The sequence below is a fragment of the Choristoneura fumiferana genome, chromosome 6, assembly GCF_025370935.1.
Source record: "Choristoneura fumiferana chromosome 6, NRCan_CFum_1, whole genome shotgun sequence".
Lineage (NCBI taxonomy): Eukaryota > Metazoa > Arthropoda > Insecta > Lepidoptera > Tortricidae > Choristoneura > Choristoneura fumiferana.
Genome location: NC_133477.1, coordinates 1,219,834 through 1,234,577, shown reverse-complemented (window position 1 = coordinate 1,234,577; position 14,744 = coordinate 1,219,834). Strand labels below are relative to the sequence as shown.

The window sequence follows — 14,744 nt, the reverse complement described above, 5'->3', positions numbered from 1 at the left end:
GAGCTCGGAAGCGTAAGGCATACCTGAAGACGCAACCCTCGGCTAACTATAGTTTCGGCCGCCTTCGGGACATGCGCCCCGCACCGTTGATTCGCCCAAAATTTTCTTTTTAGCCGTGAAGCAATGCAATGAATAAAGCAATTCTTGCTGTAATAATTGTTAAATTTGCTGAGCATGTCTTCTTAAAAATCTAGACAAAAATGATGAGTAAGTTTTGAGGTGCTTATTAGGATATATGCTACTCAGATAGTTATTTTGCAATGAGAATGAGTATAATAATCTACGCATGCTGTAGTTAATTTCCTATGCAGTCAGTATTTTATTTTTTATGTGATTGTAGTATTTTTGTACCTAAAGGAATTTACTTGTCTCACATAAGAGTAAAAAAGTAATGTCGTGTTTCGTATATTTTCGAATTATCTGTAGTACTAGTTTTGCCAATTATTTATTTGATGTGTAATTAATAATATCCCTAAATGCAAGTCAGAATGCGGTCCTCTAATTTTGCATACACAACTCCCTCCTCGCAACTCTTTCTAATAAGCATGTTTACATTCAATATACAATTTTAATACTTATTGACTCCTTTGTGAATCGCTAATCTTTTACCTATATAACTGGCCAGAAATAAAAATAAATGTGTAAGTTCGAAATTTCACTTTAGCGTCAGTGTTTTACGAGAGTGTTTTAAAAGTTCAAGGTATTATTTTGATAAAAATATTTTTTCTATTAATACCAAGATCCTTGAATAAAACAACAAATAATACCTATTGAATTTTACCTGGATCATAATAATACAATATTCATGTCGCTGTCAGCAGTCAAGGTAAAAAATATTTTTCAATCCAAGGTTCTAATCACGGATCCTATTCAATGAGGGCTATCGCGAATGAATTCGCCACTAGATGCGCTAGTGTAGCGTGAGGTCTCCGAAATGTCAAATCTCATAGTTTTTGGGTGAGCTACGCGGGTTTATTTATAATTAGAATAATTTTATGAATATTTTGCAATATCTGAAATTAATTATGGCAAATATGCGTTCCGGGGCAATGAATGTCTGTGTTTTGAGACAGTTTTGTCTTTTGGAAACCTTTGTCCTTCCTTTTTTCCGAACAAAACGGGGACTATGCAACACTGTGGCATGCACGATATTTTTATGGTACGGTTTTAAGGCGTATTAAATATGATTTTAATCTAAACTTTGTTTTCACGCCCGTAATAACAGACTTCGAAAGCCATACTTAAAAACCTCACGCAACAGTGCGCCATCTAGTGAGTGAAAAAACGATAGCCCTCATTGTTTCAACATTCTGGATTCTGACGATAAATATATCTTATTTTTCCACATGATTATAATGACATGCACTCAAAACCGATATGACTTTACCGGGCGAACAATAGGTACCCAACTGATATTTTGGTAGACCTAATAATTCCCGACATGTTTTTCCCGTCGCGTTTGTGTGGTTGTGATAGGTCGAATTGTAATCACAAGGGCAGGAACAAATTAAGTTATTTTCTACTGAATTTATTAATATTCGGTGTGTATGAAAAACAAGGTTGGTATTTATTTATTTATTATCAAGTTCATTTCATTACAATGAGATGTCACATGACATTTGTATAAAGTATAGGTCGGTCCATAACACCCTGTAAGGGCACACAAAACCAGTTATGCAGCAGTATTGAGATGCCGGTAATTATCTGGTCGGTATTTATCAGGCCAGGATTGATCATTGCGGTATATTACGATGCATGCTGTACCTGTGCAAAAAATAGGGTTGGTATTGTCCGGGCTGGTAAAGACTGTCATTAGCTATTATAATATGGATACCTTGGGGCTCAAAGGGCGTAGTAAAGGCACTCTCCATGGCATCTTATACAGTTTGTTTTTCTCTATCGATCTGTATAATCCACGAAAGGAAATTCGTTCGATATAAAAAACAAAAAAAATACTTTGTATAATCATCATCATCATTTGTATTAAAGCGACCCATATTTATACACCCCCTTATTGCCTCGAAAAATTTTTAAGACATACGGCGTAAAAGCTGTAATTTATTCAAGTGTCCTTTACGACTACCAAATATTTTACCGTTTATTTTGATTTCTTAAGACCGCAGCCTAATATAATCAAAAGTTTGGAATAATACGATTATTTTACTCTTTGAAACGGCCTAATTTATTGCCATAACAAGATGAACTTTCCTATACGACCCATTGAAAGCAAAATTTGTGATAATGTGATTTACACCCTTGTGAACCAAAAATGTACTATGTCATAAAGTACATCTGATGCAATCCTTGTGTTTTCACCAGGGCGTATAGTGCACGTATCTCTGTAACCATACAGTTTGCACCCAATTGGAGTATAGTAATAAAAAGTCTTCGTCAATAGAAGATGTAACATTAGAAACAACAAAACGATTTTTTTTCCAATTTTTTGCTTCTCCTGAAAAGTTGTTTTGTGCTTTACGCCCTTTGAGCCCCAAGGTATCGAATAATATACTAGTGCCCCGCCCCGGCTCCGCTCGGGTATAATTTTCAAAATAACCCTCTTTTGGGCAGTCGGGTAAAAAGGTCCCAAGAGCACTTCACACACATTTTTCAGCTCCTTTTTAAAAAACTACTCCCGAACCTCACCCGCGCGACGCCGGGGCACGTCGACGTAGAGTAAATGATTTTTTTTGTTAGATTGATCTTTTGAATAGAACGTACGATTTGAATTACTCAAAAAGTAATCTACAGGTATTAAATCAGTTTGAATATGAAATTATTTAATTGGATATGTATCGATCAAGTATTTTTTGAGTTTATTTGTAACAAACATCCCAAAATCCAAATATTTCCTCTTTATAATATACTCAGCGGCACAAAATTTGGCCCACTCTCCATACAAAATTACCTATAACTGCATACGTTTGAGGCCCATATTTTTTGCCGCTCAGTATATTAGCATAGCTGGATATATTAAATTATGGCTAATTTCATCAGTACAAATCAGATAAAAAATCCCACTTATATTATAAATACGAAGGTTTGAAAGCCTGTTTGTATGTTTCTTTATTACCTTATCACTAATAAGCCACAGAACCGATTTAGATAAAATTCGGTATTAGATAGTTTATAGTTTTTATTTCATTTATTTCTGTTAATTATTGTATACGTATATTATTTGTTTAAGTCCCGGGACAGGACATAGAATAGTTTTGTCTCGGAAAATTGCATGGTTACCACGGGATAGCTATAAACGAATTCTATGCGAATACTGTACATAAAAATTTGACAGAAAATCTTTCTATACTATCGTACTTAGTAATAATTGTTTTGTTTTGTACCTATTGTGAATAAATGCAGTATTTTTTCTTTCTTTCTAACATAAGAAATGAAAAATTATAATAAATGTACCAATGTAGAGGAGTCAGGATAGCCTGGTGGTATTGCCTCTCAAGCAGAGTGCCCCGGCCCCGGCTCACACCACACATGGTGTCATTTTACAGTTGGAATTTATTTTTTGTAGAATCCCGGCCACACAGGATATTTTAGAGATGGCATACGTCGCATAGATATGATTCTGACCCTACGAGATGATGGCCAAAAAAGTACAGAAAGTATTAAAATTGAGTATCTAACCAACATAGTACAACATGGTCTTATTTTGGAATTGGAGCCTGGAGTGGTATGTAACAAATTTTATCTATAGTTTAATTAAAGGAGCCAAGGAGCTTTTTCTCCCGGGTTACTTATTAAAAGTATGGTTTTATTACTAACTTTTAGTGCACTTGTAACCCAAACTAAAAGTTAAGAATTGTGACAGTTATAAATTCTTCATGTAAAAGAAAATCTTAATGACCATCTCCTAAGCATGCTAGTAGGTAGGTAGATTGCAAGTTTGATTTTGTTTTATTTAATTCATTTGCAAAACCTGTTTTCTAACTTACTTATCACTGATGTTTCCTAAGTTACGAGACAGAATAACAAACATTTATGCTGAGTGAGGACCTGTTCAGCGTCATATGTCTTGTACTTGTTCTATGTTTGTTTTTATGGGGTTAAATAAATGTATTTTCTTTCTTTCTTCATTTAAAAGTTGATTGACCCTTCTGTAAGTTAGGACATTGACCTGCATTATTAAGCGATAAAGAATACAAAAACATCGTCAATAGGGAATATTACTGCAATGTTTTTCCGTCATTATGCGGCACAGCACAAACCGTAAATAGTTCTTCGAATGTTTTTTTAGCTGTCAACCCTTGTCTTAATTTAAGTACGTTACCAAGACGTCAAAAAAATATATACGCCTTTATGCCACTAAACGTGAGGTCGATGCATACAATTATTTTGACGCTGTAGCTGTATATATATTTTGCATTCTACTGTACACAGGAACAGCGATCAATGTACGAACATTTTTGCCAAGCATAATTAAAAATCTTATCATTTCCGATTATATTTTAAACATTAAATAATTTATCATAATCGATTTTTTTAAGAAAAAGTTTTGTTTTAATTTCAGATGGCAATACATAAACATTTAATTTTCGTAAAAATCCACGCTCCTGCATCAGTACTTGATATGTACGGGCCCAAGTTTAACGTCACCCGATATTTTAAAGCAAACCATTTGGAATTCATTAATCCGAAAGAATTAATTTACCACATTCTACGTTTTTTAAATTTTTCTGAATCCCATGAAAAAGAATGGGTAAGACTTGTAAGGTAAATATTTTTTATATTTTTATTAACTAAGACAGGGTATTCGATTTTACAACCAACTTCAAAAAGGAGGAGGTTCTCAATTCGTCTGACCTTCGGGACCTTGCCTAAGGGGTACTCTTTATGTAATTTGTTTTAGTTATAGGTTCTATTTTTAATTTATGTAAGTTTTTTTTATTTTATGTTGGTAAGTTTGTTAAGTATATGACTGTTTTTAATTGAATACATTTGATAATTATATTACATGCGAATATATCAAAGAAAAAAAAATCGTCTGTATGTTTTTGAAATACCAGAGAATTTATCATTTTCCTTTCGGTATTTCAAGCAAAAATATTTTTCCCAGCTTCAACGGACTGTAGATTTGTGCAAATTTTGGTTTTAATTTCAACTCGATGTCTCCACGCGATCCCGAGATAAAGATCGACTGACGGACGGACAAAAAAATGATCCTAATAGGGTTCCTCCCAAGCACAGAATAAGTAATAGTACAAGTACAGAAGGTTCTGTCTTTTGATGTTGACGAAAGCCGCCATTTTATATGCCTACGTAATTATTATTAGCAAAATCACCGCGCACCACCAAGCAACATTGAACTCTAGTGCTGCGCGCGAAGGTCGTTATTATTCAGCACCAACGTTTTGGTTTAGGATAGGGTTGTAAATCAATAAAAAAATAATACTCACATAATAAATTATGAGTAAATTCGAACAAAATACCTACTTATTTTTCTAGCATTTTTAAATTGACGAGCCTACGATCTCCGACGGTCACAAAATGGATAATTGTACAAGGTCGCGTTCCGAATGCGTCGTCGGCTGCCTCAAAGGTTTTGTACACGCGCAGTGGGCACTGGTAAATCGCGAATTACCTACCTGTTCTTTTGTCGCACTCGCACTTAACATGGTTTCGAACAGAATTGGGTTAGTTAGTGTAATGTTATGTACAGAATAAAAAATAGTAAGAATTTGAATGTTGCAATTAATGATATTTTCATGAATTTCCAAAAAAAAAAATTTCATGTTCAGATAACATTATGTAGTTTCCATACTGTTTAGTGTGGCTATACAGATACTGTTTCAGCGCTCAATAAATAGGACCTTAATCGGAGTAAACGTTTTTCTTAAATACGTTTATAGGACATCAATGCTAAAAAGTTTTACAAGATGCTTTTATAACGCCATGCTAAAGTTATCCTGTAAAAGTTTACGAGACTAGTTATAGGATTGAAAGTTCTTGTACTCAAATCGTCTTGTAAGATGCTGTTGTAAGAACAGTGGTCAAAGTCAAAACGTTTATTAGATTCCTTTAAGACGTTTAGTCTTATAATTCGATGGTAGGATAATTACATGACCACTAATGCTACTTGGGTATGATTAATTGAACTACTTAGACCTTTTTATTATTTTGACTATTAAATTTTTTAACCGCATGTTTTATTTCAGACAGCAATATCCCAGGCCCAAGTGCTACTCCACTCTGGAAAGAAGCATGATTGTCTATAAAATGCTTTTAAAGGTTCGATTCGGTGATCCTGAAAATTATGTGGGTCTACAAAAGTAAGTAATATCTGCTGCTGCTGCTGTTTCATCACCAATTGATTGATTTTATTTGACGGATAAATATGATGCCATCTCCGTCTATTTTAACAAAGAAACAGAAACTGCATCACATTTATCTGACAAATAATTTTAATCAATGGATGGTGAAATAGGGAAATGTCTTAGGTCAATGAGTGATAGTTTATTTTTTACTAGCCTGTGCCTGCGGCCCGGCCCGCGTGAATTTCGGTCTGTGTCAGTAAGTGGCAATTCACCCATAATCGGTTAGGTTCGTAAGGACTACATTGCCGACTATCTTATCTTGGTAGCTGTTCAGATCTGCAGCGCCATCTAGCGAGGATCTATAAAACCGCATATTGGATCGCATCATGTGTGGCCAATAGAAACGTCGCTTGGTGTCGTGATATAGTTACGTTACTCTATGTCACTGTCTTCTCTGCTACCTCTACCCCTTATCCCATAAAAATATTTATGTCAAAAATTGTTCGAATATGAAGCTACTTAACACACGCATCTCTGAGCTTTCGTTCAACTTCCCTGAAAACCTCTAAATTTACTAAGTCGAAATTTGCAAAAGTAAATTTATAACGCTAGGAACTCAACAGTAGCTAAATGTCTAATTGTGCAAACGTCTTAATACTAGAATGCCTGTGTTTAAGATTCGACTTAGTTCTATAATGTTTTGTTTCTATAACGCCAAAATATCAAAATGTTTTAGTGGCAAAACGGCAACGTGTTCAGAACGTACTGATAATAAAACGTCTAAGTGGCATAACGAATAGAATCAGATGGTTGAATGACAAGGAAATCATAAACAGTCGTTTTCCGTATTCCCGGCCGGGCCAGATATTCGTATGAATAATACGAATGTTTGTTCTCGGGTCTTGGATGTTTAATATGTATTTAAGTATGTATTTATCTATATAAGTATGTTTATCCGTTGCCTAGTGTCCATAGTATAGTTTGGGACTAGGTCAATTGGTGTCAAGTGTCCGATGATATGACAAAGAACACTTGAAATTATTGAATATGCTCAATTTAGGACTAAACATATGTGCCTAGTAAAATATAATATTCTTTGATTACAAAATATGGATACTAAACTTTATTTTTGAACGATTATTTATTAGTAACTGAATAAATGTTGTGAAATAATTTCAATGTAATGTTGGCAATATTGTATTTGTTCAAAAAATAAGTTAGGAATCCTAAATTTAAAAAGTTAACTGTAAAGGAAGGTCATTGAACTGCATTATTATGAATTTCAAAGCAATTTAAAATCATCAATAAGTGTGTGCTTTTAAGAGTCATAATAGAGTGATAGATTTTTTCCCGGACTTTACTATGTATATCATATCATTATTATGTATTCGTGTTCGTTCGTGGACCTTTAATTGTCAAATAAAAGTACAGGATTAGAAAAAAAATAATCTAATATTACTTCCATGCAATCATGACGTTTTGCTACCAAGACCATATTATGCTATCCAGATACTTTCCCTTATGTGGCATTTTAACAACCAAGACTTTCTATAAATTTGGTCGTAAACTCTATTAGTCACTTTGCAACTTCGGCGTTCTGCAAAAAAGCCATTGTGCTGTACTCGGCATATGGAATCTATTCTTACGAACCTAACCCCCCTAACTTCTCTCCCCCTGCCTGGAGGTGGAACTTGAAGAAAAGTTGACGGGTTACCCTTCAAAAGGTTTAATTTTTTAAGTTCTACATTTTTTTGGTTTTTTTTATTGTATGGTATATTTCTTCTCTGCATAAAGATTGTTTACATAAGCCCATATTTTTTTTTTTTACTAAAGCACTGGTCTAAAATTGATATAACTAAAATGTGAAGGTCCATAATATTTGTTAGTAACAATTATTATTTATTCTACGTCGGCTAATTCGTTAAACTTCTAAGTCCATTTTGACTGAGTTTTAACAGGACGTTGAAAAAACTGCATAGACTCTGCAATCGTTAAATAATCAAATTTTGTAGATGTCTTTATTTACTTGCATTAATCATTTTATTCATATTATTAAATGAGTTATCTACCACTCAACCTCATCGCCTGTCTATCATATAAATTCATTTATTTCGTTAAAAACCCCCAAAATATGTGTAATTAAAAAATATTTTTTTTTTTATTTTTGTTTACTCATAATTGTTTTACGTACTCAAAACTAAGTTATTTTTTATAGTTTACACTAATAAATTAAATAAATCAACAGTAGGTACAAGTAATAAAATTACGTACAAAATATATCCCAAAACAAAAAACATATAAACTGTAAAAATAAAACAGTATGTACTATAATAGTATAAATAATATAATGCTATAATGAATGTGATAATACCAAAATTGTCATCAATGGCCACATGGATCAGAGGCCCGTCATCGTTAGTGGAATCTTCATGATGTTATTTCGGAGTACACATACCTCGGCCTGATTTTGCAGTTAAGGTACCAACACATGCTAGTTACTAGCACGAAGCATGCTACTATTCAGCAAAATGCTACTTACTAGCATGTGTGCATAGGGATGTGCTACTATTATAATAATAATAATCCCAGCCTATATACGTCCCACTGCTGCGCACAGGCCTACTCTCAGAATGAGAGGGCTTGGGCTGTAGTTCCCACGCGGGCCCAGTGCGGATTGGGAACTTCACACACACCATTGAATCGCTTCGCAGGTTTGTGCAGGTTTCCTCACGATGTTTTCCTTCACCGTAAAGCTCGTGGTAAATTCATATGTAATTTCGCACATGAATTCCGAAAAACTCAGAGGTGCGAGCCGGGGTTTGAACCCACGATCCTCTGCTTGAGAGGCCATAGGTCAAACCACTCGGCCATCACGGCTTGCTACTATTAAGCATGCTTTTCTGTGTCATACAGGTACAGCAGGTACTAGCATGCTTATTAGCATGCTAATAACGAGCATAATGAAACAGTAGCCTTAGGTAGAACACAACTTTGAGAAGGAGGCAAGAGAAGGATTCAGCTGGGCTGGCAGCATTCGGAAAATTATGTCGAGTTTTTTCGTCAAATATACCGTAATTTCTGAAAACGAAAGTTTTTAACCAGTGCGTCCTACCCGTCATGACATACGGAGCTGAAATGCGGCCCTGCCAGCTATGGAACGAAATATGCTCGGAGTTTTTCTGAAGAATAAAATCCGCAACGAGACTATCCGACACAGAACTAAGGTCATCGACATAGTTCATAGAATTAACAACTTGAAGTGGCAGTGGGCTGGGTCATATCTGTTGAAGCACCGACAACCGCTGAAGATATTGAGTGGAGACCGCGTCTCGGCAAACGTAGTCCAAGACGCCCTCCGTTCAGGTAGAGGGACGATCTGCGAAAGGCTGGTGGTAAAGCTGGATGTGTCTAGCTGAAGACAGGGCGCAATGACGGTCTATGGGGAGGCCTATGTCCGGACTGCTATTGCCTGATGATGAATAGTATAATCGATATTCTACCTACTACTTATATACATATTAGGAAAAAACAGATTGCTCGTCATCATCAGTCAAAATCTGTTCAGGCGTGTCGTTTCCAAAAAGCGGTAAGCTGCAAGCAATAGAAACTTAAGTACTTACTTAGGTTAGGAATTTTAACTCATTGCTGTCTAAATAAAAAAAACAAACAAGTGTATGAAACCAATGTTAAGTAATATATCTATTTGTTTAAATATTTTAAGAAAAAACAAATAATTTCCTCATAGAAATTAGAAATAATAAATTTGTAGATTGAGACATAATAATATGCAAAAAGTATGACGTATAAACGGACAAGTGGCATGTGACTTTATTGACGTCACAAGCATCCTGTAAAAGCTCCGAAGTAAAAGCGGATAAATTCAAATGTCCGTTTCTACTGCGACGTTTTTTCAAAAGCTAGTGTAGATGTTTTCTTTTACGTGCCAAATTTTCTTCATTATTTTGAAATTTGAAATATTTTTTAACAGACTTATAGATATGGTTGAAATAAGTTATTTTTTGTAAAAAAAGCATTTTTGAAAAATTGTAGATGTCCGTATCTACTTTGCTGCCATCGATATTATGCTATCCAGATACTTTCCCTTATGTGGCATTTTACAACCAAGACTTTCTATAATTTGGTCGTAAACTCTATTAGTCACTTTGCAACTTCGGCGTTCTGCAAAAAAGCCATTGTGCTTACTCGGGCACTATGGAATCTATTCCTTACGAACCTAACCCCCTAACTTCTCTCCCCCTGCCCTGGAGGTGGAACTTGAAGAAAAGTTGACGGGTACCCTTCAAAAGGTTTAAATTTTTTAGTTCTACATTTTTTTGGTTTTTTATTGTATGGCATATTTCTTTCTCTGCATAAAGATTGTTTTACATAAGTACCCATATTTTTTTTTTTACTAAAGCACTTGGTCTAAAATTGATATAACTAAAATGTGAGGTCCATAATATTGTTAGTCCAATTATTATTTATTCTACGTCGGCCTAATTCGTTAACCTTCTAAGTCCATTTTGACTGAGTTTACAGGACGTTGAAAAAACTGCATAGACTCTGCAATCGTTAACTAATCAAAATTTTGAAAATCCCATTGGTAGCTATGACTAAACTTGATATTTTAAAGATATAATTAACAGCATATCTTATACCAATCACAGGAAATTAAAAAAAATGACTATTTAGCAGGTTTTCGTGTTGAAGGTTAAATTGAATATAGGACTTAGCAGTTATTAGACTTAAATTGAGTATGCTGGAGAAAATATCCATAATATTTTGCTTATTATTATTTTACCATAAAACCAATTCAGCGAGTAATAAAAATTGTATTTAGTGTTTATCAATCACTAATAATTATGAGATGTTCTTACACCTAAGATAAAACTATTTTTACTAAACAATCAGCAATAGATAATTAACAAGCAAATAATGATTAAAATAAATGTTCCGCACATTAAATTATATATAGTCTAGACTTTGACAGGGCGGGCAAATGCTAGTAAATGAATAAAACAAAGATTATAATTTATTTCATTTTTTTTGCAGATTGCTCGACAAAAGGATCATCTTAGATGCGTTCCCATTACACGACGGACCGTTCTTTGCGGTGCCTAAACAAGAACCGCATCAATTTAACGCACGACAAGTAAGCACTGTAATTTTAGTTACTTCAGCTAAACACGTGTTACCAATATGTACCACCAAGCAACATTTAACTCTAGTGCTGCGCGTGAAGGTCGTTATTATTCAGAGCACCAACGCTTTGGTTTAGAATAGGGTTGCAAAGCAATAAGAAAATAATACTCCCAGATAACTTAAGAGTATTAATACAATTACTAACGACCATCCAACTACATAATATTTAATTGCCCTGTCCAGTTTATATACAAAAGTACTTACACTTAAAGAATTTTTTGTAAATGGTACCTAGATACTTTATTACCCTCCGGCGTCTTACGTCAAAGTCGTAAAATGTCCAGTGTCTAAGTCGTGCTACGTCTAAGTCTCGAGTGGCCCAAATCGTGAAATGTCTAAGTAGTAAAATGTCCAGTCTTTACTAATGTCTATGTCTCGGACGGTCCAAATCGCGAAATGTCTAACCGCCAAGAGGCTGACAGACACGTCCAAGACGGGGCTCCGCAGCCATAACGAAAAAGTCGTTGCACATAATTTTAACGTGGTTGTATGTGATTGTTTTACTACATATTTTTACCCGACAACGGCAAAGCTTAATAGAAAGGTAATGATAAGCAGTCTTAAAAAAATGGTCGTATTTTACATAAAAAAAGTGAACTATTGAAAATATTTTTGTTTTGATCTAGACGTTTCTTGAGCAAACCCTCTGGCTATGAGCTCCGAAAGTCCAAGTGTATTTCCAGAAAGCCTAAAATAAACCATTGTCAAGCCAATAGAGTATAATACTAGCTTTTGCCCGCGACTTCGTCCGCGTGGAATAATAACTTTGGGAAGTATCTAATTTATTTAGGATACTTATTCTGCCAATAATAGCACATAAAAACTTCCACAGTTTACTGAAAATAACCTATTTTAATACATTGCTATAAATATAAACTATTTTTTTTTGTTCTTCCATCCATCCATACATCCATGTTTTTTGGTAAAACATAAATATTTTGCGGGTAGCCACATTTTAGCAATACGACGTGTATTTTACCCTGCCAACACAAAAGGACTAATTATTATTCTTCATAGTGAACTCTTGACACCTTACGTCCTATATTGTAAGTTAGGAGGGTAGGATTATAATTAAAACGGCATTTTTACTAAGCATAGCTACACATATTTCCGATAAACATACTTATAGTAAATTTGTTTGGAATTCCTTAAGAACTTTCATCCCCATATTTTCAAGTAAATAGGTCGAAATTTTCAAAAGGAAAAAATGGAACCCTTATAGGATCACATTGCTGTCCGTACGTCCGTCTGTCTGTCAAGATCCTCTATCTCGTAAACGCGCGGAGTATCGGTATCGAATTGAGATTAAAACCCTAAACTCAGGTCAATACTCCCGAAAGCTGTGAAAAAATGAAACTTCTAAAGTCAAGGCAATCAAAAGCTACAGTCATTAAAAAGGTGTGTCCATACAAATCGCCTTAACAGAAAAAGTTATAGGGCACTTCCGGCTGTCCTAGAAACTTGGATTTTTTTTGCATAAAGGTAGCTCTTAGCACAATAAATAAGAAAAATCTGGAAATCATAATTCCTCATGTCTGACTGTCTATGTCAATAAGCCATCTATAATAACCCCACATTGCGTACATTTTGCTATGAGTTTAAAGGGCACTGCTAACACTGCATCATCTCCTCTACTAACACCCCTCGCTGGTAAAAATTTCAAAAACGCTTGAACAAATACCTATTTATTTCTTATAATGTCCAAATGCCAAGTTTCACAAATAACCATTGATTTATTTTCGACAATGACGATCTTCCATATAAAGTTTCATCCCCTATTTCACCCCCTCACCGGGAGAATTTTAAAAACGCGCGAACAAACATCTATTTATCGCTTATCAGGTGCCCAAATGGCTAGTTTAATTAAGATTCATCGATTTATCTTCGATAATGACGACCTTCCATATAAACTTTCAACCCCCATTTCATCCCCTCACAGGTCGAATTTTCAAAAAAGCTCAAACAAATAACGATTTATTCCTTATTAAGGGCCTAAATGCCAAGTTTCATGGTTTTATCTTCGATGGCGACGAACTTCCACTATATTAATTTCTATTCTATTTCAACCCCTCAAAACATTTTTTTCGCGATAAAAGGATACCTTTGTTCTTTCCCAAAGTCTATGCTATCTCTGTACCAAATTTCATCCAAATCGGTTCAGCGGTTTAGGCGTGAAAGCGTAACAGACAGACAGACAGAGTTACTTTCGCATTTATAATATTAGTAGGTACCTATGGATTGTTTCTTGTAATATAATTTTTCCATTTATGGTGAACGGGGCCATTTATTAAATTTTCTAAAATTTTCTTGAATGAAACGTCGAAGCCCAGAGAGTCTTAAAATAAACCTTAAAATTATCTGTTTAATTTTTTTACGAAACTTTACTTACTTTTTATTGTTACAGATTTTAAACTATAATTGGGTCGGAATTGGAAATATATTGAAAAGTCAACCTTTGAATTTGATACACGAATATTTTGGTGATCGGGTAAGATGAAATTGATTAAATTGATTGTGATACTTAGAATATTTTTGGTAAAGTCAAGCGCAAAAATATGGACTTATCTCTAACCCTTCAAAAATATGTACCTACCACAAACTCTTATTCCATGCCATTTTTAGAGTGGTTCGGATAGATACACTTTTTTTCACTTGACTATGCTTAGGTACCTACCTGCTAACATTTATCTATAATTTTCTTAAAGGTTTTCGATTAAAATAATAAGCTAAACTAAAACTTGGAAGTAAAAACATGGCCAAGATTTTTTGCCACAGGCATCGAACCCAATTAGCAATGCACCGACGAGAAGTTTCCAAAATTCCGAAACTTGCACCGTGAGAATTTCTCGGTAGCTTCTGATAATGTTCTCGGGAACGGAATTTATGTCCTGCCATAGGCTTATTTATTTATATACTAGCTTTTGCCCACGGCTCCGCCTGCGTGGTATTTGGTTATCGCGCGCTGTTGCCTCGGGAACTGTGCATTTTTCCGAGATAAAAAGAAGCCTATGTCACTCTCGGGCCCATAAACTATATCTATGCCAAAAATCACGTCGATCCCTCGATTCCCTCGCGCGAAAGACAGATAAACACACTTTCGCAAGTATGGATTTCCTAGCGTTCCGCCCGAGCTGAATGAGTTTTTCGAATTATTATTATTAAATGTGACTGTGTCCAGGAGAAGGGACGATTTTTGGATGAAGTAATATTGTAAGTATATAATTTGGATAAGTAAGTCCGCGTAGAATTCGTTGTTCGCTATGCCACAGGAACTAAGTGATT

At 34.8% G+C, this 14,744-nt stretch overlaps 1 protein-coding gene across 1 annotated transcript in view; it reads left to right on the top strand.

Annotated features, from left to right (window-relative positions):
• Positions 1-690: 690 nt before the first annotated feature.
• The window catches only part of LOC141428796 (anoctamin-4-like), a gene marked incomplete at its 3' end in the record, with an annotated part of 34,927 nt that continues 20,873 nt past the window's right edge, over positions 691-14,744 (top strand). Inside the window, 6 exon segments of the mRNA XM_074088813.1 lie at positions 691-826; positions 3,521-3,679; positions 4,517-4,719; positions 6,162-6,275; positions 11,313-11,412; positions 13,867-13,950. Of these exon segments, the coding sequence (XP_073944914.1) occupies positions 806-826; positions 3,521-3,679; positions 4,517-4,719; positions 6,162-6,275; positions 11,313-11,412; positions 13,867-13,950 (681 nt within the window).